Raw genomic sequence first — 24,916 nt, 5'->3', positions numbered from 1 at the left:
GAGTTTTGTAAAACAGAGGGTGAGAAGAGGTGGCAATGCACAGTATGAGAAAATGAATTCTGAACATTAAAGAGGCCAAAAAATGAAATTATAAACTTGTAAATGCGCATAATATGGGCTCTTTAATAACGCTGTGTGGCGGTGTAAATTCCTTGATAGCGGGTTCCCCCTCGAGATAGGAAGAAAAGGTATTAAGCCGCTTTGATCAAAGATGATGAGGGTAATGCAATCGACTTTGCTCAAGTTCTTGAAAGTAAGCGAAATTAGAAATTCTTCTCTAATAAAGCCGTTACGGAACCAAGGTGTTGCTTGTGTTCATCCGCTCTAAGTATCGGCAATTGAGTTCATAATAGGATGGAGTCTTTCTCTTTATCTTCGCTGCTTCACTCGTCTCGCTCCTTATCCTCTGCGGTAAAGGGTTACGAGGAGTGGGTGGACACTCCAAAAGGCTTCCGACACAGTTCAAAGTGTCTTTCATTGAACAGAAGAGCTCCTAGTCTGGTGCAATGGGGTGCCTGCCCTCCTTCCACCTTCGACTACCACTGAGGAACTCTGTTCATTTGAGCAAAATAGATGAAAAGTTTCCTCGTTGAAATGAAGCACAGGGGATGAGTCGCGGATCTAGAATAAAAGATGAAACAGGTCTCGCAAAAAGGGGAGCTTTCAAAAAAGTTTTCCGGCCCCGGCGAATTTGCATACGAGATACCGCGGTGTCTTTTGTTGTTGAAGTCTGTGTGTTTCTTAAACTTTTCCGACCTGGGAGCTCTGGGACAGAGATCGTCTCGTCCCAAGACTAATGGAGGGAATAAACTCATGCACATGTTAGGAAAGTTGGTACATTTATCACTGGCTCTTTTGCACTGACCTTGAAAGGTTGGCTGATTCTTAGGTGGGTCACAGAAATCTCTTATTATTCACTGGGTCACGGTCTAAAATGGGTTGTGAGTCTGTTTTTGGTCGGTTCCCACGTGACAAGGAGCACTTTGTCATTTTCCACTCATACGATGAAACAAAATTCATCAAATTTTGATCCTGCGGGCTTGAAAAAAAAAAAAGAAAAAAGAGCGAGTGAGCTGCTCCTAGTGAGGCCATCCTCAATAGCTTCTTGTTATCTGTCATGTATCTACTGTGTCACCCGCAGAAACACACACACACACAACAGATTGTGTATTTTTAGAGGCTCCTATTGATCCACTCGCTGATGCTTATCGTCTACATCCTCCTCTTTGACCATCCAGACTTGATAGCATCCAGATAGACACACAATCGCACTCGGTCATCAGAGATAGCGAGCGGGGCACCGCTATTCTAATGGAGACGTGTGATGAAGAACTCTATACAGTCGGGGGGGGAGTCGAGGTATTTTTGCCGGTAGACGCAACATCTTCTCTGCAGAACTTGGGTTAAATAGCTTTGGAAAATGTAGATTTCCTCATCATTTCAGGTGCCAGGGGGTTAGAGTTTTTTTTTTTTTTTAAGGCCTGGATTTGTTATTGTCCTCGATGGCCATTTCTCAGGAACCCTGGACATTTCAATGACTTAATGATTCATAAGGTTTATCACAGTCTGACTATATAAACTGTAGGGTTTTCTGTGCTTTTTATGAAGGGCATGGATGCATTAAGCCGATTTAAAGTAAGAAAAAGGCTCAAATGACACTAGGTCTCTCCTTTAAAGTAGCTGCAATTGATATTTTTATAACAACGTGGCCGTGTGAAAAGGGGTCACTCGTAAGGGAATTATTACCCAAAATTGCAGCTCCACTTAAGATCTTCATTGTGCTGCTTCTTTTTTTTGGCTGACCGGCTCGTAATTTCACTATTTTGGGACCACTCTTCTTATTCAGGTGCAGAAACCAGCTATTTTGAGTGAAAGAAAACCCAAAACCCCCACTGTACACAATCTTCAAAGCACCAAGTGTTTACAGTTAGCGACTAACTTTTGAACATATTGGAGCATTTAGCAGCTAAAGAGCCAGATATTTCCCCCGGGGGAATCGTTGGAGACCACAAAACAGAGCCGAGAGAAGGTTGATGTTGGACCAGAAACTCGAAATGCCCCAAGTGGCTCCGTCGTCTTTCATCTTCATGATCCGCAGTGATCCTGGATGACGGATGTGTTTTTTGTCACGGGGAATGATGTGAGTGTTGAAAAGACAGAGCAGTTTCATGGAGTGAATTATTCTATTCCTTTGCTTAATACCAACTTCCTGGTGTTTCCCACGAGATTAACACACAAAAAAAACACTGAAATCATGGAGGCTTCATTAACTAAATGTCTCGGGTGTGTAATTTCTGGTAAGAATCCTCATAAGACGGGTCTTTATGTTTGCTGCTTGTTTGGAGTTTCGCAGAACAAAAGAAGATCTCAAAGAAATCCACTGCCAAAAATGCCATAGCATGAACATTTAGCAACAAAGATGAATAAAAGTTTATCAGCGAAGGCGAACATCTGAACCATGTTTGGACCCTAGAGGATTGTATCTCATCTTATATTAGCCTTCGTCAAAAGGGCTGGCAAAGGCCAAAGATCACAGCGTTGCAGACAAAAATAGGAACAGCGCTGCACATATCCGTGTACGTACTAAAGCCGTACACAATCTACATATCAGAAATTACGATTCCGGAGCTACGAGGCCCACGAGAGAATCCCAGAGCTTCCGCGCTGATGGATATCAGTTTATGTCTGGCCTTCGTTTGACCTCCCTTGTTGTTTTTTTTTTTTTTTACATAAAAAGACGGAAGCATAGGCAGCCTCCGAGATGGGTTCTCTCGCCGTATAGCGGGACGCGTGATGTATGCGTCAATAAAGCCGCCTCTCCATTTTCACCTGTCGTCGCTGTCGTCCGCTACGACTCAAGACACTGAGAAATAAATACGAACTTGTTAATGAAAAATAAGACAGATAGACTAAGGCGGTGAGGAGAGTTGTCTGAATCGAGGAAATGTTTGTAGATACAGCCTTATTAACTGTCTGTGTGTTGATTGAATGGGGAGATCTATTGGGATTACTGGTATGATCCATTGCCCATCTGGTGTGTTACTTTCTCTTAGACGTGTTCTCTGAGGATATAGCTATATTAGCGTGTAAAGCTGAGACATTGCTCAACAGACGACTCTTCCTCTCCCCCTCCGCCGCCCTCCTGGGACGTGTGGTCATCATATCAGGTCCTTTTCTTTCCCCTGCTTTCTGCAAGAACGCTGGTCGATGGGGTCTTGCCCCCTCCTTTCTGAGATGCTTCATTGGACTGTAACGCTAATCCGTTGGGACCCTCTACACTGCGCTGACCCCCCCTGACACTCGCACACATAGACAAACACGCCCCGACTCCCTCATCCATCATACTCGGAGGTTGTCTGCGCCTCGGCGGTGACAGCCAGCAGCCAATCGGGGATCTCGCCTCATCTCTGACATCATGTAGTGCCTCCGTCCCGATGAAAAGCAATTAGACGTGAAAGGAAGGAAACGTACTTTAGACGCGGCTTAATATAAATTAAACAAATGTCATGTTCTTTTTTTTTTTTTTGTCATTCTTTGCAAAAATAGAAGCGGTTCTTTGTCTTTAAAGAGGACTCGAATGTGTTTCTAAAGCAGCAGGATAATTGAACTTTATAAACACACTCCTCCTGCTCTGAGTGTGATGTAATTCCTCATTCTTTTCAGTCTCTGACTCATCCTCTCTCTGTTTGAATGGCCTGTTCAGCGTTGCCCGTATTTTACCTCTAAAAACGTCGTCCCGGCAGCCAGCGAAGAGTGAAGGAGATGGGATGAGGATAAGAGGAGAGCGAAGGGAAAGAGGAAGGAGCGGCGAGTGATGAAAGGAAGGCTGCGGAGGAAAGAAAAAGTCAATATGAAAATGCAGCAGAGCATCCTAGACAGCTGGAGTTCATGACTGTAGGCATTATCGTAGTAAAATAAACCACAGATCAGGTGGAAACCAGAGGGAAGGAGGGGAGGATCAAATGTTAGGAAGATGTATAGAGAGCAGAAGAGGAAACTGAAGATGAGAAAAGGGAAAGTGGGGTTGGATTGATGGGAAAGCTTATCTGCAGCGGAGCCTCGGGTAAATGAACAAAACCTTAAATAAAACAGGCACAACTTAAACTTTTGATTATACGAGCGCAGTGGCTGCTGTCTGTGGTGAAACTCTGGTGTTTTGCTTTTGATGATGATGATGTTGCCTAGCAACAGGCATGACTAAGGCTCCACCCAAAGGGCAGCCAAAGATTAAGGACCTCAAAAACACACTGCGCTTACTTTGGTCCCCAGTGTTACACCCACCAAGTCTGAAGTAGATCAGATGTACAGTTGTTGAGATGTGTGACTGACGACCAGACGGACAAATTTAGCTGTTAATAAAAGTGGAAACTAGAAATCATTTGAAATCACCACTGAATCTAGTGCAGCAGTGTACATATATATATATATACACGTGTCCGAGCATTATATCCGAGACAGTTTCAACTTGTCCTCAGTTCGGTTGTAGCTGTTCTTGGGTGGCAGCGTCTGATACGGCTGCCCGAGCCCAGAAGGGTAGAAATGATAAGAAAGAAAGTTGAGGCTCGTTGGTTCTGCCTTTGCGTGAATTTGTTTCGGGTGGATCACAGGTTGCTGCCTGAGACCCACGCACTTGGGCACCTGCCTTCTCCAGCAGCACCATGGAGGATGGAGACAGTCAAGGTCCGCCTTAAACCACGCCAGCCCACCTGGCGCTGCTCTCAGTTAAATAGCCGTTGGAGTCTTCAAGATCTAAACCCTGGTAACTCAAGGGCCTGCTCGGTTTTGTGGCGCCGACCGCACTCGCCAGTCACAGAGTGAGTAGTAACGGCCACCTGTGTGCTTTTTATAGGTTCCAGGTTGGGTCCACTGATCCCTGGATGCAGTTTAATGTCACACCCAGGACGAGCAGCAGTGTCCACATAGGTAGCTCATGTGTATGGCTAGAATCAGTTCAATCTGTTTGGGCGTGAAATGAAGAAATCTCTGAAATGTACGTTGACTTTGCTTGCATCATGTACATTTAGGTTTGTAAGTGTCAGTAAAAGTTTGATGCTGTCTCAGGAAGTGTTGCACTCCAGAATATAAACACTGTGGTGAGCTTCCTGCTGGATGCTGTTTTTCAGATGAACTCTCCACAACTTTTCCTTCTGCCTCCCAGATGAACATTCTTAAAATTGCATGTGAAGTAGAAAGGGACGATTGTCATGAACAGCAATAGAAGCGCTTGTAGCAGGATGTCTTGCATCCAATCACACTCATGGTGTTAACAAATGCTAAGTAAAGGAATATAATCCAAGATGAGTAAAAATGTCAAGTTGTGACAAACTTAAGACCTTCAAAAAGTGCTCTGGAGAACCACAGCCCACCTGGAAAAGTCTCATTTATGGTAAAATAAGTGTTTACACCTTTGTTAAAAGTGGTGCCTTTCCTAATGTTTACACAGTTTGGCTATTTTTCTGTTTTCTCCCCTACTTTTACAATTCGTGTCAGGAACACTAGCAGGAAATCAAACCTTTTTTTTTTCAAACATCTAGCCATCAGATCATAGACAAGAAACAAGCCTGGTAAAGATTTCACACCGGCGGTGCGGAAGAGGAAGTTAGACCAATCTTTTTTTTTCTTTTCTGAAGGCTTACCTTCCCACCTTTGATCACAGTATCCGTGTATTTGGCCCCAAGGCTACTGTAAAACACTCCACAGGCCTAAGCAGAAGCTTACCGCATAGAGCCAGAGGGCAAGATTTAACTCTGGATCGGTACGAATGTGTGTGAACGATAGAGAGAGAGAGAAAAAAGATGTGTTGTGGGTATTTTTGGGAAGATCTCTTTTGATATGGTTTGTGTGTCTTTGTGCAGTCGTCATGTGGGAATGCCGAGATATCAGCAGCGTGCACGACTCCCATGTTGCCGAGCTCCACCCCTGCCTCGCTCCGTTGGGAACTTGACCTCCTCGACTCTCATCCCCCCCCAACTTTAATAAACGACTGCACGGCTCCCAAGACCTCGACTCGCCTCCTCGTCTCCTCCCTTCTCGCTTCACCTCTCTCACCCTTTCTTACCCGGCGGTTTATCACGACTCATCCTCTGTTCATCCTCGACTCTTGGTGCAGTTAATTTAGACCTAAACGTTTCCGTAGATGTTACGGTGCCGAGAAACATCCACGTGTGGAGCTGTGTGGATGTGGAGAAAGTCACTTTATAGTTAGCTCCTGAAGGATAAAGGTTCAAAAACAACAATAAGAGAAGAGAAAAGGAAGAAAGCTGCAGAGAATGTAAAGAAAAAAAGATCAAGTGTGAGCGAGAGAAAAGAGAGGAGAGAGAAAAAGAGGGATTAGAGGAATCCCCCAGGTAAAGAGATTGTTGTGTCTCATTGTGTAGAACTGCTCCACTATCTGATGCAGACTCAGCTCTGACACCTGTCACCACTCCTAATGAAACAGCTCCCACAATCCTCTCCTCCTCCCGACTCTTTTGTTCACTCCCTCCCTCCCTCCTTTGTGGGTTTTTCATCTCTTTTTTTTTTTTCCTTCATGGGTTTGCGCAATTGTGCGTCTTTGTACTGTATATGTGGGGGAAGCCTCCGCCTGTGTGTGTTGAGGCGTACGTTTGTATTATCTCCTCAGAGGAATGTTGTGCTTTTTATTGTGACTCTGGTGCATCAGTAATAAGGTGCAGACCTTGGGATAATGTCTTGTTAAAACAATAGGGAGCGGGATGGGCGGCGGGGAGGCGCAGATGTGAAGTGGCCTCAGATTTCCATTCACGGCTGGAACAGATGTTTGATTGTGGTCCTTTAACATTACCAATTCAAACTCCGTCTAGTTTTTCCAAACACACTGTTTTTCTTCAATCCCGTGTTCCCGTTCTGTTGAGGCTAGAAGCAGAGCATTAGCAGTCTGCCACCATCTATAAATGCTTCAGATTTGAAGTGTCAGCCTCGCTAATCGACAGCGTGCTTCATCAGGCTTACTGGCGTTAATTTGATCTTTTCTTTCCTGGTTTTCTTTCCTCCTTCTCTTTCCTCTCTGGGAACAAAAAAAAAGAACGTTTGAGCTTTCATATTCCCCAAAAGTGGATTAGTAAAGTCATTGTTTTGAGTAAAATTGTCAGTTATAATTATGCTAATGTAGTCCAACATATTTGTTGTATTGAATTTATGAATAAGTTTAACGCTGAACTGGTTGTTCTTGTTCTGCTGCCCCCAAGTGGCCTCCTGATCTCCCCTCCTGTAAAGATCCGCTCATACACACAGCTTTTTTTTTTTTTTTNAAGGAGCTGCAGTGCTCCAAAGGTTAGCAACGCTGCCTTGTTTCACATTCATTGGTCTGTTGGAGGAATCGAACTTTTCACCTTTTAAAATCACAGACTAGTTGTAGATGCAGCCAACGTTTGTTCCACCGACTCTGTAGTGAAATATCTCACCAGCTGTGATTGGTTTCAGTGCTGGTGAGTTGGGTTGCTTCCAGGTAGCGTTTACAGAGGTGGAGCTGAAACACAACTGTAATATTGCTGAGTAATGAACCAAAATGATGAACCCAAAGACACTAAATCGCTCTGCAGGGCTCCAACAGTGACCCCCGTCACGATGCATGTAGTAATTTGGCACATTTAGTATTAACCTCTTAAGACCTGAGCTCTTGTTTGATGTGCATTTTTTAAATTTCTTTTTGCTGTTTGATCTGATTTATAGAATAAAAAGTCAAAAAAAAAAATAGAGTAAACAAGAAATATTAAAAAGTGTACAGAAATATTTAAAAAATAAAATATAAAAAAAAATAAAAATAACAATAATAAAATAACTTTAAAAAAAATAAATAAAAACAATTATTTACTGTGGTAATACAACCCAAAATGTGATGTCCACACATTTGGACGCAAGGTCATAAGAGGTTAAGGAAAAGCTGAAAAACACTGCTATATTTAAAGTTTCCTAATGCAATTAAAGCTGCAATAATACATACTTTAATGCCCTCTTAATAGTTGCATTATATCTAGGTAAATGTCTTCTCTCTGACACCTTTTGCGCTCATGCAGCCCCGTATCATCACATCCTCGTCTTCGTGCTTCACTGTCAGGATCACATGTTCACTGTGGTCGTCCTGAGCAGGTTCACGCCAAACATGCTCAATCCCACAAACTCGAATTATAGTCCTACTATGGTTTTCTTTTTTTTTAATTTTGTTTTTAAGAAATTATGCAATTATTCAGACGTGGTACAATTTTGGAATCATTTGAAATTTAAGTGAATATCACTCGCTTCTGTTGTATGAGTGCTGATAGAATTAATAGAATAATACACTGTTGTCCATCAAGAATCAGAATCCTTTTGTTGTCATTATGCACACGTCTCCATATGCACAATGGAATTTAACTCGGAAGTCTCGGCTTTCAGCGAAAGAAAAATGGCATATATAAACCTCTGACAACCAAACAGAAATACTCAAATACAAATTGGAATACAATGTTGTTGTTGTTGTTTTTTTTCATGAAACTACTAAAATACTAAATACTTGATAGATAAAGTGTATTATCTTCTCAAAACTTTATTGATATCACAATATACACACAATGCATATCACAGTTAAAATTAAGCCACAATTAACTTTTACAAACTGTTTATTCAGGCTTAAGCTAAATTGGGGGTAATGAACAACAGGATTAAGGGTTTTGTTTCAGTTTTTCTACCTTAGTCATATAACTGGAAACACATATTCGAGAGGATTTCATGCATTAGAATGTCCAATATTACTCCTTCAAATGTCACTAATATTGAGTCTGATCACCCCTGACACAGATCAATGCTTTAAAACATGGTGGCATTCTGTCCACCAGCTTGTTGATGGTGTCAGTGGGCAGGACGTCCCACTATTCAGTCAGAACTGGTTTCACCGTTGGGTAACTGGCACCTGGTCAGAAGTGATTACTGATGTGTGTATATAGAAATAAAAAGAGAAACGTGTCTGAGAAGGAAAATTATTCCAACTTTATGGACAGCAGTGTAATTTGAACTAAAAAAAACAAAACAGAAAAGAGAATAAAAGCATAAATGCAGCAGATTTCCAGCTCTAGCTGTGATTGAGAACATTTGCGTGCCGGCTACGTCGCTATTCTCAGCTGGGAAATGTGTGTATATGTATCACAGCTGGATGTGACTGGGATAGCAGAGGGTAATAAATCACAGAGAAAATTAGCCAGCAGTAGATGTACACTCATCCGTTCAATCTTACTGTCTCTTTGTGCATTATTTAGCCCCTCACCAAACACTGAAACATTGAACTTGCATACTAAAATACACCAGGGACCCGCGGGGATGCATTGGTGCACTCTGGGATGTTTGCAGGAAAGCAGAGTGGCGCGCGGACGGACACGTGCACGCTCACGGGCGCGCACGGATGGGGATGCGGGGCGAGCTGCGGGGATACCTACTGGTTTGTTTCTGGACACACACACACACACACACACACACACACACACGCGCTTCCTCCCCAGGGGTTTGGAAGCCCAACGTGAAGCAGACATATGGAGATTCTCCACATGATCCTCTTCCTAATCATGTGGAGCAGACGGAGACTGTAGCATCAGCAACAACCAGCAACCTGCTTTACATGATTTATTACACTGACACACATAGGATATCAAATGCTGTGTGTGTGTGTGTGTGTTAAATTTCCACTGTAAGTCCATGCATCTGGCATACTTCTGGGCAGCACAGTAAATTATAGAAGGATGACAGACTTTGTGTGCTCGCATGTCCACGGTTTGGTCTAGACGGGTCTGTTGTCTGGTGTTTTCCTAACTTTAACAAACAAACAGCTGCGTGGTTTCCCCCTAATCCAGGGATGTTTCTGCACAGAATGCATAGAAATGTGTTGTTCATTACTTGATTATGTACTGCTGTAAATAATTAGCCTTTTTGTTTTTGTGTGCAGCATAAAGGGACTACATCTGTAATTTAGTCATACAATTTTGTGTTGCATAATCAAAATCAGAATCAGCTTTAATGGCCGAGTATGTACACAACATACAAGGAATTTGGTTTCAGCTCTCGGTGTCGCCCCAGGAATGAGCAAGGAATAATAGAGGAATAATTAAAAATAAAGTAAAATAACTATAGAAAGAAGAAAAAAACCATACAGACAAAATAAAATAAATCAGAATAATAAATAAAATATGACAACAAATATATACAATAATTTACACATCTGAGCAGAAAAAATATATGTACAGAGATAATAAACAGACTAATGATAATAAACTGAATCTTGAATCATTGTCGGTAAAATTCCTGCATTGAAAATGTCACACAAGCAGAAGCAGCATCTGCAAAATGTGCTAAAAAGTATGAAAAATGAAAAACAAACGTCATCCAAGGTGGATTTTGATTTAACTATTTGATTTGTTGCTGGTAGTTTAATCTATAACAGTGTTCAATGTTTTTAATTTAAAATCTTAATCTGTGTCTGTCAGATAATACAGTGGAATTAAAAGTACAATAAATTATGAAACATAGTGAAGTAAATGTAAAAAGTAGCAAAAAATGTCCTTAATTCAGTACTTGAGTAGACGTACTTTATTATATTTTACCTCTGGGTATAGATCGCTGGTTAGGTTAAATGGGAACGGTCTCGTGTTTGTACATAATATAATTTAATTAAATGGCTTATTTTTGGCAAATTTGGCAACAAGACGTAGAGAAATGATCCTATTTTGCAGCAATATTGTGATTTTAAGCTTCCATTTTAACAGCACTTGATCAACTCAGTGACCATCAGAAACTTTAAAAAACCCTCAATTCTATGTTTGTACACTTCCTGTCTGTGATAAATGGAGTCATTTCAGGGAATATTTCACAGATAACATGCTGTCCTAACCCGCCGGTGAGGTTTGGAGTCCAGAGGGTTAACACTGGGGGGGATTACTTGTTATTCATTATTTATCTATTTATTTTATTTACCCGTCCATTTGTGCTGCGGCGTCTGTTTTCTTTGGTGCAAAAAACCTGCACAATAGTTTATTTCATAAGCCCCTCATTGAACAGAGCTGAACTGAAACGGGGACCGTACATGTGTGTGTGTGCTGCTAGTGTTGTATTTTTAACACAGGTATCCTTCAACATGACTAATTACATGAGGGTGACCTGCACATGGACACGCACACGTATGCACACACACCTCTCCTACCCCCCTCTCTCTCTCTCCCCCCCTTCGCCAGCCAGCTGCTCTGTTTTGTTAACATCGGCAGTTTTCGGTTCCTCACACACACACACACACACACACACACACACACACTCACACACCAGCCATATCTATTCATACAATCCATGGAGACATGCAATCCATGGAGACGATTCATGTAGCGAGAGAATAAACGAGTGCAGGAGCAGATAACGAATGAACCTGAGCCAGGGCTGGTGTGTTACTGTAATGAGGCCAGGGACGGCTTTGTGCTCACCTTGTACTTTTTACACCTCCTCCCCTCCCCTCTCCTTTTTCTACTCTTGTCACCTCCCCTCCCTTCCTTGTCCCCTCTCCTCCTCCTCTCCACACCTCTCCTCTCCCTCTTATCTCCTCTTTGGTTAAACTCTCCTTCCCTCTGCTGTCCTTGTGCTCTCTCATACCTTCTCCCGTGTTCTCCTGCCTCTCCTCCTCGTTTCCCTCTTCGCCTCCCCGTCGCCGTCCTCGCGTCCCTGCTAATCCCCTCTCCTCCTTTCCTAATGCTGCTCCTCTCGCTTTCCCCTTATCGGCTCTTTAGCCGTCCTCCGCTTGCATCCAGCCGACTTCCTCCCATGCATCCTCTCCTCTCTCCTCTTCCTCTCCTCTTCCTCCTCCTCCCTAGGGGGGCCTGCACTATGAGTTTTCTCAGGTAGATTAATTACATGCAGTGGCATGAAGGAGCTGGCCAGAGGCTTCAGTAATGAGTCTGATTACTCATCTCCAGCAGCTCCGGGCACTCAGGGGAGGGAAGTCAGGACAGCAGGCCGGCAGAGGGGCCTCTTGGTAAGGGGGGAGAGAGCAACTTCTACCTGCAGGGATCCACCAGTACAGCACTGGTGCCAACACTTTAACATCAAAGCTGCACCGAGAGCACGCTGTAGATCCCAGTTGGACTGAGAGTACGCTCTTCAGTTTCTGTAGGATGAAACCGTACGTTTGTGTACGGAGCTGTAATCAATGATTTAGTAAAGTTGCGGGCCAGAAATCCAAACATTTACCCTACGAGCAGACCAGAGGAATGCCGAGAACGGGTCGAGTTAAACGCTGAGGCCAAAGAGTGGGATGGCTGGAAATGACTGAAAGAAAACATCTGGGGCGCCGCTATAGCTCACCTGGTTGAGCTGGTGTCCCATGTGCAGGGCTGCAGTCCCAATGTGGAGGTCATGAGTTCGAATCCCGCTCATGATCCTTTCCCACATGTTCCCTCCCTTACTTTCCTGTTTCTCTCTGACTACACTATCCAATAAAGGCCAAAAAAACCCCAAAAAACTTTAGAAAACATGGGAGTCATTCAAAGGAACAGCGATGTGGAGCCGGAATGGATTTCTGGATTAAAACCGAACGCACACATTGACTAAGAAGATCAAATACCAGACCGTGAGCGCCCGAATTTTTGCAGCAATATTGCAAAAAATATCCCTGCATTATTGATCAAAACCTCATTTGAACTTTTGTAGTGACTGTCCTTGTAAACTGAACCCTACAGTGTGGCCTGCATCTGCTATCAGGTGCCACCCATACGCCTAAACCTCATTAGGGAAGAATTTTAAATGTTAGAGGTCAGGCTAATAACGAGTGACTCACACGGCCGTTGTGTTTAATTATTAACATGTCCACTTAAAGGGGATGCTTCGCTGAACGCTCCCCTGATGTGGCGTCATTCGTTTTTTAAATAAGGCTTCAGCCACGCGGGTAGCCTCTGAGGATAGCAGCATCGGTCAATAGGGCCACCACTTTGGTCCAGGGCTGAATTATCTCAACAATTATAGGAAGGGTTGTCATGAAATTGCTTACAGATGTCCGGGATCCCCAGAGGATTAACCTTAATGACTTCCATGTTTCCCCTTTGTGCCACAATGAAGTTTGTGTTTGTGGGCTTGTGCGAAATATTTAAAGAGCCACGAGATGGATTACTATGTTTTCCTGCAATCTATATAATGTGGGTTTTTCTGTTGTTAAAGCAGCTCACTAAACATAGTGTGTTTATGACTTACCAGCTATAAGATACAGTCTGTATTCGAAGCACTACAGCCAGTGTTGGGACACACATTCATGGTCCTCATAGGATTGTTGATCCCGTGAGTAAATCATCATCAGTGGGTCAAGATGTGGTCCAGCACTTTACCTTCAAAACCAATCACATTACCTTCAGTTGGTCGGGGAAGAGGCCTTCATCATGTTCGTTGTAGACCCATCGACTCCTCAAGCAGTCGACTCTCTCATCTCTGTCGCTATGTTCTGACTTCTATGAAAAGTACCATAACAGCGACTTCTCAGCTAAAAGTAAACAGTCAAGCTTATGTAGAACTCTGTGGTCCGGCTGGATCACAAGTTTCGCTTGAACTTGTGCTTTGAGCTCTACGACAACAACTTGAGAGAATGAGGTGCATGATGGTATTAAAACACCTCTTGGCAAGCGAATAGATAGTGGTTTCAACAGCGATGATTAGTATCTTCTATGAGGTGAGAAGTTACCACGTCATTCTCGTAGTTTAGTCGTAGCAACTGGAAGAGCAACGCAGGACAGGTCTCAGCAGTCCACCTGCATCTTAAGGACAAAGGACACTCTTTTGAAGACAATGATGTACAGATTGTGGCCTGCAGGGAGGACAGATGGTTTGAGAGAGGAGGGAAAGAAGCCATCTATATGTCAAACTGGAAAGACCATCCCTCACCAGAGGTGGAGGTCTGAGGCATCACCTCTCACCTGTTTACAATTCAGTCCTAAGATCTCTCCCCAGGAAGATGAAACCACATTCACACCTCGCCACAAAACACCCTAATGACCCCCTTTGTGGCAGGGGGAGCGCTAACGACTCGCATAATGAGGGGGAGGAGCAACAAACCCCCTATTGAAACTGAAACTCAAGTGTTCATGGCTCCTTCAGGTTATAAGCATCTGGAACTCCCAACTAGTCAGTCAGAACTGATGAAGCCTCTTGGATGAGAGGTGGAACGTCTTCAAGGAACTCCAGTTGCTAAACTGTAAGAACAACCACGACCTGGATGACTGAGAATCTTCACAGACATGTTACCACATCATTAGTTGGAACCTTGCTCATATGGTGTAAGACCAGCAAAGCTATCTGAAAAAGGTTTTGCTTTGGATGGTGTTCAGCCTGGCCAGATGGATTTCAAGACACTGCTGACAAAGTCTTCTTTTCCAGTGTTTCTCATCTGTTCCCCGCTCATTTTGCCGCACATGTATAGCCTGCAGGTCAACAAACCTCTTAAAAAGAAAAACCTCCATGTGCTCAACAGTCCTTCAATCACAGTAAATAACATCCAAACAGCCTTCTCTTGTAGATTGGTCATTGTGCAAGTATTGTTTTTGTATCGAGTAATGAAAAAGTTGTAGCATGATGTGTTATTTCCTAGAATGTGTGATAAATTGTGCATACATGAAATATAGAGATATGCATTCATAAGACGCATTATTACAATGTTGTTGCTCCTCTAAATAGTCGTCATCAACAGGTCAACGTTGTGCGTGTTCCAGTACTTTCCCTTCAAAACTAATGACATAACCTCAGTCTCAGCTGTGTGCGGTGAGAATTTGCCAACATGGCAACATAAGACCCTGACACGCCTCGGCGCATTAGCATTGTCGCTGTAGAAATGACGGCGTGCTGATATTAGCATTTATCTCAAAGCACAGCTGTGCCCAAGCGCCACAAGCATGATTCCTTTTTTCCTTAATAGCAAAAACTGCGAGATCAAAGTCAGACGTTCCAGAGTTTTTATTTAATTTTTTTTCCCGCTTTGCAAGTTCCGTGTGATACCTGTTGTCTGAGGAGTTTATTTCTAAAGTGGTCCCAAAATCCCTCCTCTGCTGCTGCTTCTGTCTGCTGCTGCTGCCTCTCCTCCTCTCCTCCTTTCTTATTTTTTCGGCATTAAATCAGCTTACAACTTTTCTGCTACTCCGGAGTGTCCCCCAGGAAGCGAGTTAGACAGTGGGTGACGCTCAGTGTGACTGGGTGTCACGGTGTCACAGTGCGGCTTGTGTCAGCGTTTTAAAGCCATGTGACAGTATGAATAAAGCATGATGCGGCGGGCAGCAGGGTGGGCAGGGACTGACAGGAGAACAAGCTCGCCCAGTGTTTTTGGTGACGGCGGACAAGTCGAATCCCTTAAAGTTTAATGGGGGCCACGCCGCAGAGAGAGCGAGAAGTAGAGCGTGGGGCGTGTGTGGGCGATGTGGTTTCGCCGGGCTGCCGTTCGCAGGCCTGCAGCCGGTGGGACGCAACAGTGATGCTAATAAAGCCAACGGCCTACCTCGTGAGTGATGGATCGGCGTCACGCCGCACTAGTAGGAAGGGAAGATGCTCGATCAGCCTTTCCTTTGTGGAAAAAGGGTGTTTTGCTTGAATCCCTCTTCTGTGAAGCTGCCCCAGAATCCTGCGGTTTCATTGGCGAATGTTCGTCTCATCGTTTTACCGTCCCAACGGAGATCCGAACTTCCCACGTTCTGTCTTCTGTGGCTGTTTACAATGTCTCCTTTTTTTTCCTTGCTCTCTTTTTTCAACTTGTTCATCTTCAGGCTGAACTGAAGCTCTAAATAACACCATGTTTAGTTTTAATACAGATTGTATGTATATCAGTTGGTTCTCCACTTTCTACTGTTATCCACTGATATGGGGTTTTGACGCAGAAGAGGCTCCTCAGGGGGAGTTTGTGGTGGCAGTAACTGGCCGTACAAAGTATTTGAAAGCATGTCGGTTTCTTTGAACCCGTCTAAGCTGTTTCTGAGAAGTTTTTTTTTTTTTCACTGCAACATGAGGTCCTCCATGAAAACAGCACAACAATGGCTAGAAGTAGCACTGTGACAAACGTTAGAAGGTCATAAATCATTTAAAAAGTTAATTAAAAACGCCACAAATTAAAAGGTACGACATTTTTTTTAGGTGTTACCACTACTGGAAACAAGTGGGAACTCTGCTATCGGTACTTTTCAACTTGCATTTTTAATTTGTTTTCATACTTCATACTTTCATACTACCCAGTTTAGCTGAAAAGTCCCGGATTTGTCATGTGACCGTTGGGGTCATCTGAGTCACTGATGGCTGTGGACAGAACAGAGCTTCTTGTTTATTACAGACCCTGGTTAGAGACAACTTTTCTAAACGAGAAAGTTCACAATTTTATGCTTAGATTTGGTTTATTTTTCGACGTCACGCGTGATTAGTTCAAGGACCGTTGGAAAATTTAAAATCCCACGGTTCTTTCTGTTATTACAGAAACAGCCTCTGATACATGGTGTAATTTGGGCAGTGTTGTTTTGTTTTTTTTCCTTTCAAACCTGCTGCTGGTAGGGATTCAGAGGATTAACCATGGCTGCAGTTTTTACCCAACCTTCAGCAAGTTTAAATTCAATAANATATGGTGTCACCACTGGTAAAGACATCCAAAATACATGTTTTTTTTGTTTGTTTTTTAATTAATTTATTATTATAGTTTTATTTTTTGTTGCTGATTTAAATAGTCAAAGTTATCTGTCGTGCTGTCTCATGTAGTTGCACCAATCGCAAGACAAAGTACCTGTTTTTCTTCAACACAGTGTTTTCTGTCACTAAAATACACTAAAACCAGAAGTTTACATTCACTGTGTGAAAGACATAAGTTTTTTCTGAAATTTTTTTTTTAAAAATCTAAAAAAATCTCTAAAAAAAATTCTCTCTCATTATTCTGGCTTTTAGCAAATAGAAATAATTTTAGTAATCCTAACTGACCTAAAACAGGAAGATTTTAGTTGATTTAATGTCTAATAGTGAGGAAAATAAAGGTTTTATGTCTTTTTTTTTTACAGTGTATGCCAACTTCTGGTTTCAACTGTATTTCCATTTGTGATTATGACCAAGATTATATTCTATAATACTGAATCAATATTTAGATCATGATTAACACATTACTTATCGCAATAATCATTGATTTTAGAGGTGGAGCGTTATTATTGCACTTTCACATTTAAATAAAGGGAGCACTGCTTTCACCCTCCTGCTGTTATATTGTGTGGAGGAGTGAAATAAGACAAGCTGATGTCACACTGACCCGAGGTGGAACCGAGTCATTTTACGGTCTGTGTTCTATGGAGCGTTTTAAACTTTATTATCACGTTGTGTTCATTTAATTGAGAGAAGCCAAAATCGTGGTTAATATTCTGTTAATCGTGCAGCCCTACAAACGACGTTCCGATGCTTTTCCTCGCTACGCTGGCTAAGAGCAACAAACCCTGTCTTTTATATTTTTAGTTTTTTTAAATCGGCATATCGAATAAATCTTCAGTTGGAGTATATTACGTCTCCTAAATGACTTCTCTCGTAGATTAGTCGTGGAAAACGAAAACTGTTTGATGTTTGTTTAAAGGCAACAAACAAGTTGAGCTGAACTGCTTTGTGTCGCATTAAATGTGCCGGCCTGACACACAGCCATTTACTGTTCAACTAATAGTTACTGCAGCCTTAAGGGGTTTTATACGGAAGCCGAGAGCGGTCATGGCCGCACATTTTTTTTAAAACGGCGTTTGTTTTCTTGAGAAAACGAGCTAGTTATCCCGTTGACAGTTTCGGCTGTCACTTCAGCCTTCATCAGAAGTTGTCGGACTTCCTGGTGTGACGTATCTTATATAGACAGCTGACCGGGAACTCCGACATGACGTGTCATGAGAACAGCTGACCGGGCACGACAACTTACAATGAAGCGCTCGTGCCCGGTCTCGTCTGTCCTCCGGCCCCCCGCTGGTGACTGAGGATGGAATCCCAGGTGTGTGGGAGGTTCCACACACCTGGGATTCCATCCTGGACCGGGCACGAGCGGGCAAACACAAACACCAATTATCTCGTTATCTCGAGAAAACGATTCTTGTTATCCTGAGATAACGAGAAAATTAACTCGTTATCTCGAGAAAACGGCGAAGAAAGAACAGTAGCGGAAAACGACCGCTCTCAGCTTCCATAGTTTTAACAATAACAGTGCATCATCATTTTCAGATTTCCATTGACAGAAACAATTACTCATATTTAGTGCGTCTGTGAGTTTCTCTGTTGTCTCGTTACACTTTTTTGTCTCCCTACATGCTACGTGCCACTTTGTGTTTGCGCTACAGATAAACTGGATCACAGATAAACAACATCGTTGCCTTTTCACCCTGAACGCTCCCATCCTGCGTCAGTCAGCCCTCGCTCTGGGACTGAACTTTATTTTGAGGAGAGCAGAAGAGTCTCTGGCTGCCATTATGTCCAAACCTCTTCCCCCTCCACCCTCCACCGCCTCCACCCTCCGTGTCCCTCTCTGCCATTCCCAGGCCAATCTGCAAGTCATTACCGATGTTCCATTAGACGGCGCCTCGGCACTGAGCAAACTCATATCCAGATTACTCTACAGAGCACGAGGCTGCTGGTATGGTTTAAACTTTAGCTATTCATCCCTGATTAAATAGTATGAAGCTCCCACTGATTTATCGCCGCGGATATGAACGTTCGTTATCCTAATAGGAAAATTATAGTTTGCCTGATGGTGCTTAAAGTGGAATATGATTTAATTTAGAAATTTTAGTTTGGTATTTGTATGGCCTTTATGATTGCTTATCGCTGCTCCGGATGAATACCAAACACGTGTTAGCGTGGCGCTAACTAGTTAAGTGGTAATTACAGACTTCATGATGTTCCAAAGGCACCTTTTACTCTCTTGCTCTACAGAGAATGTCTTACAAAATGTCTTCTAGTGAGAGTTGACATTCTTTTTGGACTATATTTATATATTTTTTAGCTCTGCATTTCCACCAAAAACCCACTTCCAAGTCTTTTTGCTTTAAAGTCAACACACCGGCTGGGACATAAATAAAGCAGCAGCAGTCCTTATACACAGATATGATGTAACTGGATTTCATTTACGGAAACAGTTTAAAATATGAATTTTCTTTCTCGAGCGGCGCGGTGATGTAACGCGGCTTCCAGCTGACAGCTGCATATTGTCTTTTGATTTACTTAAGGCTGAAAAACCGCTTAGACGTTTCAATTTGCTTCAATTAGCATGGTGCAAAGCTACTGTTCTCGCCAAATTTTTATTGATCGAAGAGCAGCGAGAAAGCGGGCTGAATGGAAGCGCTGAACCCTCGGTCATCTCTCCTCTCTAATCTGTTCGGCTGGAGCTGTTTGACAGTGCAGCAGGCTAGAATTACTGCTGTCCGTATTCCTAAGAGAGACGCTGCCTTGGGCTCTCAATTTTGTCCATGCAGGAAGAATTAGAATATCCTTTGGTGGATTCTTTTAGGCAAAAAGAAAAAAAAAAAAACATGCCTAATATCCATAAAAGCCTCTTTAATATGGGGAAGGGATTAATTCCAAAATGGCATGTACTCTTTGTGACGAGTAACTGCCACATTCAATATTGAGTATTTCATGAAAAAGGAGGGAAGAGCTGATCCTCAAGAGTGTTGATGATTTCTAAGTGGAGGTTTTAGGCTGGTTGATTTAGGCATGAGAACAAAGGCAGCTGGAATAGTGTCCAATGTGGTTGGAGGGCCCTTTGGGATGGAAATAAAAAGGGTTCATAATTCAGATTGTGATGCCAAAAAGCATGTGGTGCCACTTGTAATTGACAATTAAGCCTTGTCAATTAGAATGAATAGCAATGCTAATACATATCAAATTGTATTGGCTCTGTGTTTCTTCTTCTCTTCTTAAATCTCTCAAAGTCCAGAAAATTTGATCCACCCTAATCAGCATCCCAGTGAGATGTTCTCCTGTCGTTCCTGCTCACGTCTCTTTTCTCTCATCTCCAGGAGTGTCCTCAGATCCTGCCCTCCACCCAGATCTACATCCCCGCCGGAGTTATGAGGCCCATCACCCTGCTGGCCCAGAACCTGCCCCAGCCCCAGTCGGGACAGAGGAACTACGAGTGCATCTTCCACATCCAGGGCAGCACGCACAGCGTCCCGGCGCTGAGGTTCAACAGCTCCAGCATTCAGTGTCAGAAGACCTCGGTGAGCATGAAAACGCACATGTGTTGCCTTTCCCTTGCTTGGCTTGCGGAGTGCTGGTTTAGCCAACAGGATGCTTTAAAGCTGGTGGGCTGCAGTTTTAAAGAGCAGACCGGTGGTGGCAAAGACTGAGGCCTACGACCACCAGAGAGTCTCCGTTCCCATTCCTCATCTCTTAGCTCTCAGTCAAGCTGCCACCGCTAATAAGGAGCGACCATTTCAGCAATGTTAATTTCCTCGGCTCCAATCAGGGCATGCAGCAGAGGGGGAGGCGTTTTTAACGACGCCAATTATGACTTAACTTAACAAGACACATGATTAACATTCGAGGCGTTGCACCGCGGAAGCAGCGACGGCGTCCGATGGCGAGCCGTCGCCGTCGAAAGGCGGCGGGAGCGCGGTGTGCGGCTTTTCTTCAACCTGTCACACACTTGTCAGCGGCTCCGGGTCACTCCACTTACTTCTGCATCGCCAGCCGGGCTCGAAAAACACGTCGCTGATTTGCGGACCGCTCGCTGGGTTCTGAACTAACGAGTCGCCCACTCTCTCTCCCCACAAAAGGCAGCGATTGAGCCTCGGCGCTATGATCCTGGAAGTTCTTTCTGCCTCTCATGTTGACGGTGACACGGGAAAATAGTTCTGGGGCACATTATTGAAGTTGAATTCCAGATCATAGTGATGGCTCCCGCGGTTCCTTTGTGATTCGGAAAGGTAATTTGTGCATATTTAGTCGCTTGTGTCTTTGTAATTGCTTCGTGCGAGTGAGTGTTCTTTTAGATTTGACTTCTCGGGTTGTTATTACGCGTTTTTTTTTTTTTTGGCAGATTTTATCCGCAGTGACCTGACTGCTTAAAAGCCTATTGAATAGAGAACGAGCTGCAAAAATAGTAATTGCTGTGTGTCAAGTCTTGAATTTTGAAAGGGATATGTGCTTGAATGGCGGTCCATACCTTGGGCATGGGGAGACCCAGACAAGACATCCCGACTCCCATCATTGCAACGCCGATACCTGTAAACGTTTTGCTCGAAGACCACAGTCGTTGTTTCTCTTCCTTCCGCTCTGCCGGATTTTAAGTTTGTTCCCGAAAGCCTCCCACACCTCCAAAAACCAGCACTTACTCCAGGAAATAGCAGTGTGCAGTTTGCGTCCCCAGTGTTTGATACACTCAAATACATTCATTACTACACCGCTACTACTGCTGAGAGTTGCTGATGCTGGAGGACAGAGACCTTCCTCAGCAAAACTCTGATTCACTGGCAAAAAAAAGAAAAAACGAACACACACACACACTCACATTCGTTTCTTCATTCCTCTGTAATGTTTCGCAAAATCCCAACGTTATCTCTGCAGGAGTCGGCGAGAAAAAAAAAATATGCAGGCTTCAATTCAACTTTGCAGCTGTTGATGAAGCTCGACGTAGGAAGTGTGTGTGTGTGTGTGTGTGTGTGTGTGTGTTTGCGTGCACGCATCCACGTTAGGTGCACCGCCTCCTCCTTCCCCCCGCCTCCCTCCGCTCGTCAGGTGGGACTGTGATAGGATCCAATTAAGGGAGCTGTAGATAAAATGATGATGAATTGCACCGGTGTGGTAGACTGACGGGCAAAAACACACACACACACACACATATACACAAGCCTTGGCAAATGGAAAAAGAAGGAAACAAAAAAAAAAAAAAAGACAAAGAAAGAGAGAGCCAAAGAGGGAGGTAGGGGAATTCAGAGCAGACAGTGACGATGCAACAAAGAGCGTGATGGAGGAGGTAGAAATGGGGAATAAGGAGAATAATAAGAATAAAGGAAGACAGAGGGGAGGAAAGAAAGACTCAGCAAGCAGACGAGGGGGGGAAACAAACAAACGAGGGCGAAGCAGATGGAGAGAGAATGTATTTGGAATATAAAAGACGTTTGAGAAAGTGATGCCCAAAGAAGACGGAAATCATGATCCGTGGAAAAGCGAAACGCCTGAGATTAAGTGGAACGGCGGCGGACGGGAAGGACGTTTGGGACAATAGGGAAGTTAGTCAGCTGTGCAGTGCTGGTTTTCAGATACATCTTTTTCTTGATGTATTAAAAAGGAGCTACGTTAACCAGTAAAGGAGCTGCAGTGCTCCAAAGGTTAGCAACGCTGCCTTGTTTCACATTCATTGGTCTGTTGGAGGAATCGAACTTTTCACCTTTTAAAATCACAGACTAGTTGTAGATGCAGCCAACGTTTGTTCCACCGACTCTGTAGTGAAATATCTCACCAGCTGTGATTGGTTTCAGTGCTGGTGAGTTGGGTTGCTTCCAGGTAGCGTTTACAGAGGTGGAGCTGAAACACAACTGTAATATTGCTGAGTAATGAACCAAAATGATGAACCCAAAGACACTAAATCGCTCTGCAGGGCTCCAACAGTGACCCCCGTCACGATGCATGTAGTAATTTGGCACATTTAGTATTAACCTCTTAAGACCTGAGCTCTTGTTTGATGTGCATTTTTTAAATTTCTTTTTGCTGTTTGATCTGATTTATAGAATAAAAAGTCAAAAAAAAAAATAGAGTAAACAAGAAATATTAAAAAGTGTACAGAAATATTTAAAAAATAAAATATAAAAAAAAATAAAAATAACAATAATAAAATAACTTTAAAAAAAATAAATAAAAACAATTATTTACTGTGGTAATACAACCCAAAATGTGATGTCCACACATTTGGACGCAAGGTCATAAGAGGTTAAGGAAAAGCTGAAAAACACTGCTATATTTAAAGTTTCCTAATGCAATTAAAGCTGCAATAATACATACTTTAATGCCCTCTTAATAGTTGCATTATATCTAGGTAAATGTCTTCTCTCTGACACCTTTTGCGCTCATGCAGCCCCGTATCATCACATCCTCGTCTTCGTGCTTCACTGTCAGGATCACATGTTCACTGTGGTCGTCCTGAGCAGGTTCACGCCAAACATGCTCAATCCCACAAACTCGAATTATAGTCCTACTATGGTTTTCTTTTTTTTTAATTTTGTTTTTAAGAAATTATGCAATTATTCAGACGTGATACAATTTTGGAATCATTTGAAATTTAAGTGAATATCACTCGCTTCTGTTGTATGAGTGCTGATAGAATTAATAGAATAATACACTGTTGTCCATCAAGAATCAGAATCCTTTTGTTGTCATTATGCACACGTCTCCATATGCACAATGGAATTTAACTCGGAAGTCTCGGCTTTCAGCGAAAGAAAAATGGCATATATAAACCTCTGACAACCAAACAGAAATACTCAAATACAAATTGGAATACAATGTTTTTGTTGTTGTTTTTTTTCATGAAACTACTAAAATACTAAATACTTGATAGATAAAGTGTATTATCTTCTCAAAACTTTATTGATATCACAATATACACACAATGCATATCACAGTTAAAATTAAGCCACAATTAACTTTTACAAACTGTTTATTCAGGCTTAAGCTAAATTGGGGGTAATGAACAACAGGATTAAGGGTTTTGTTTCAGTTTTTCTACCTTAGTCATATAACTGGAAACACATACCTGAGGGGATTTCATGCATTAGAATGTCCAATATTACTCCTTCAAATGTCACTAATATTGAGTCTGATCACCCCTGACACAGATCAATGCTTTAAAACATGGTGGCATTCTGTCCACCAGCTTGTTGATGGTGTCAGTGGGCAGGACGTCCCACTATTCAGTCAGAACTGGTTTCACCGTTGGGTAACTGGCACCTGGTCAGAAGTGATTACTGATGTGTGTATATAGAAATAAAAAGAGAAACGTGTCTGAGAAGGAAAATTATTCCAACTTTATGGACAGCAGTGTAATTTGAACTAAAAAAAACAAAACAGAAAAGAGAATAAAAGCATAAATGCAGCAGATTTCCAGCTCTAGCTGTGATTGAGAACATTTGCGTGCCGGCTACGTCGCTATTCTCAGCTGGGAAATGTGTGTATATGTATCACAGCTGGATGTGACTGGGATAGCAGAGGGTAATAAATCACAGAGAAAATTAGCCAGCAGTAGATGTACACTCATCCGTTCAATCTTACTGTCTCTTTGTGCATTATTTAGCCCCTCACCAAACACTGAAACATTGAACTTGCATACTAAAATACACCAGGGACCCGCGGGGATGCATTGGTGCACTCTGGGATGTTTGCAGGAAAGCAGAGTGGCGCGCGGACGGACACGTGCACGCTCACGGGCGCGCACGGATGGGGATGCGGGGCGAGCTGCGGGGATACCTACTGGTTTGTTTCTGGACACACACACACACACACACACACACACACACACGCGCTTCCTCCCCAGGGGTTTGGAAGCCCAACGTGAAGCAGACATATGGAGATTCTCCACATGATCCTCTTCCTAATCATGTGGAGCAGACGGAGACTGTAGCATCAGCAACAACCAGCAACCTGCTTTACATGATTTATTACACTGACACACATAGGATATCAAATGCTGTGTGTGTGTGTGTGTGTTAAATTTCCACTGTAAGTCCATGCATCTGGCATACTTCTGGGCAGCACAGTAAATTATAGAAGGATGACAGACTTTGTGTGCTCGCATGTCCACGGTTTGGTCTAGACGGGTCTGTTGTCTGGTGTTTTCCTAACTTTAACAAACAAACAGCTGCGTGGTTTCCCCCTAATCCAGGGATGTTTCTGCACAGAATGCATAGAAATGTGTTGTTCATTACTTGATTATGTACTGCTGTAAATA

The 24,916-nt window shown here is 43.0% G+C and overlaps 1 protein-coding gene across 1 annotated transcript in view; it reads left to right on the top strand.

The window, feature by feature from the left end:
• LOC103352827 (plexin-A1-like) overlaps positions 1–24,916 on the top strand; it is a 271,387-nt gene that overhangs the window by 129,787 nt on the left and 116,684 nt on the right. The window contains 1 exon segment of the mRNA XM_008275498.1: positions 19,992–20,192. Within this exon segment, the coding sequence (XP_008273720.1) occupies positions 19,992–20,192 (201 nt within the window).

This window comes from Stegastes partitus, unplaced genomic scaffold (assembly GCF_000690725.1).
Source record: "Stegastes partitus isolate 25-593 unplaced genomic scaffold, Stegastes_partitus-1.0.2 Scaffold53, whole genome shotgun sequence".
In the NCBI taxonomy this organism is placed as follows: Eukaryota; Metazoa; Chordata; class Actinopteri; family Pomacentridae; genus Stegastes; species Stegastes partitus.
The sequence above is the reverse complement of the archived record's forward strand: the minus strand, read 5'-3'. Positions and strand labels throughout refer to the sequence as shown.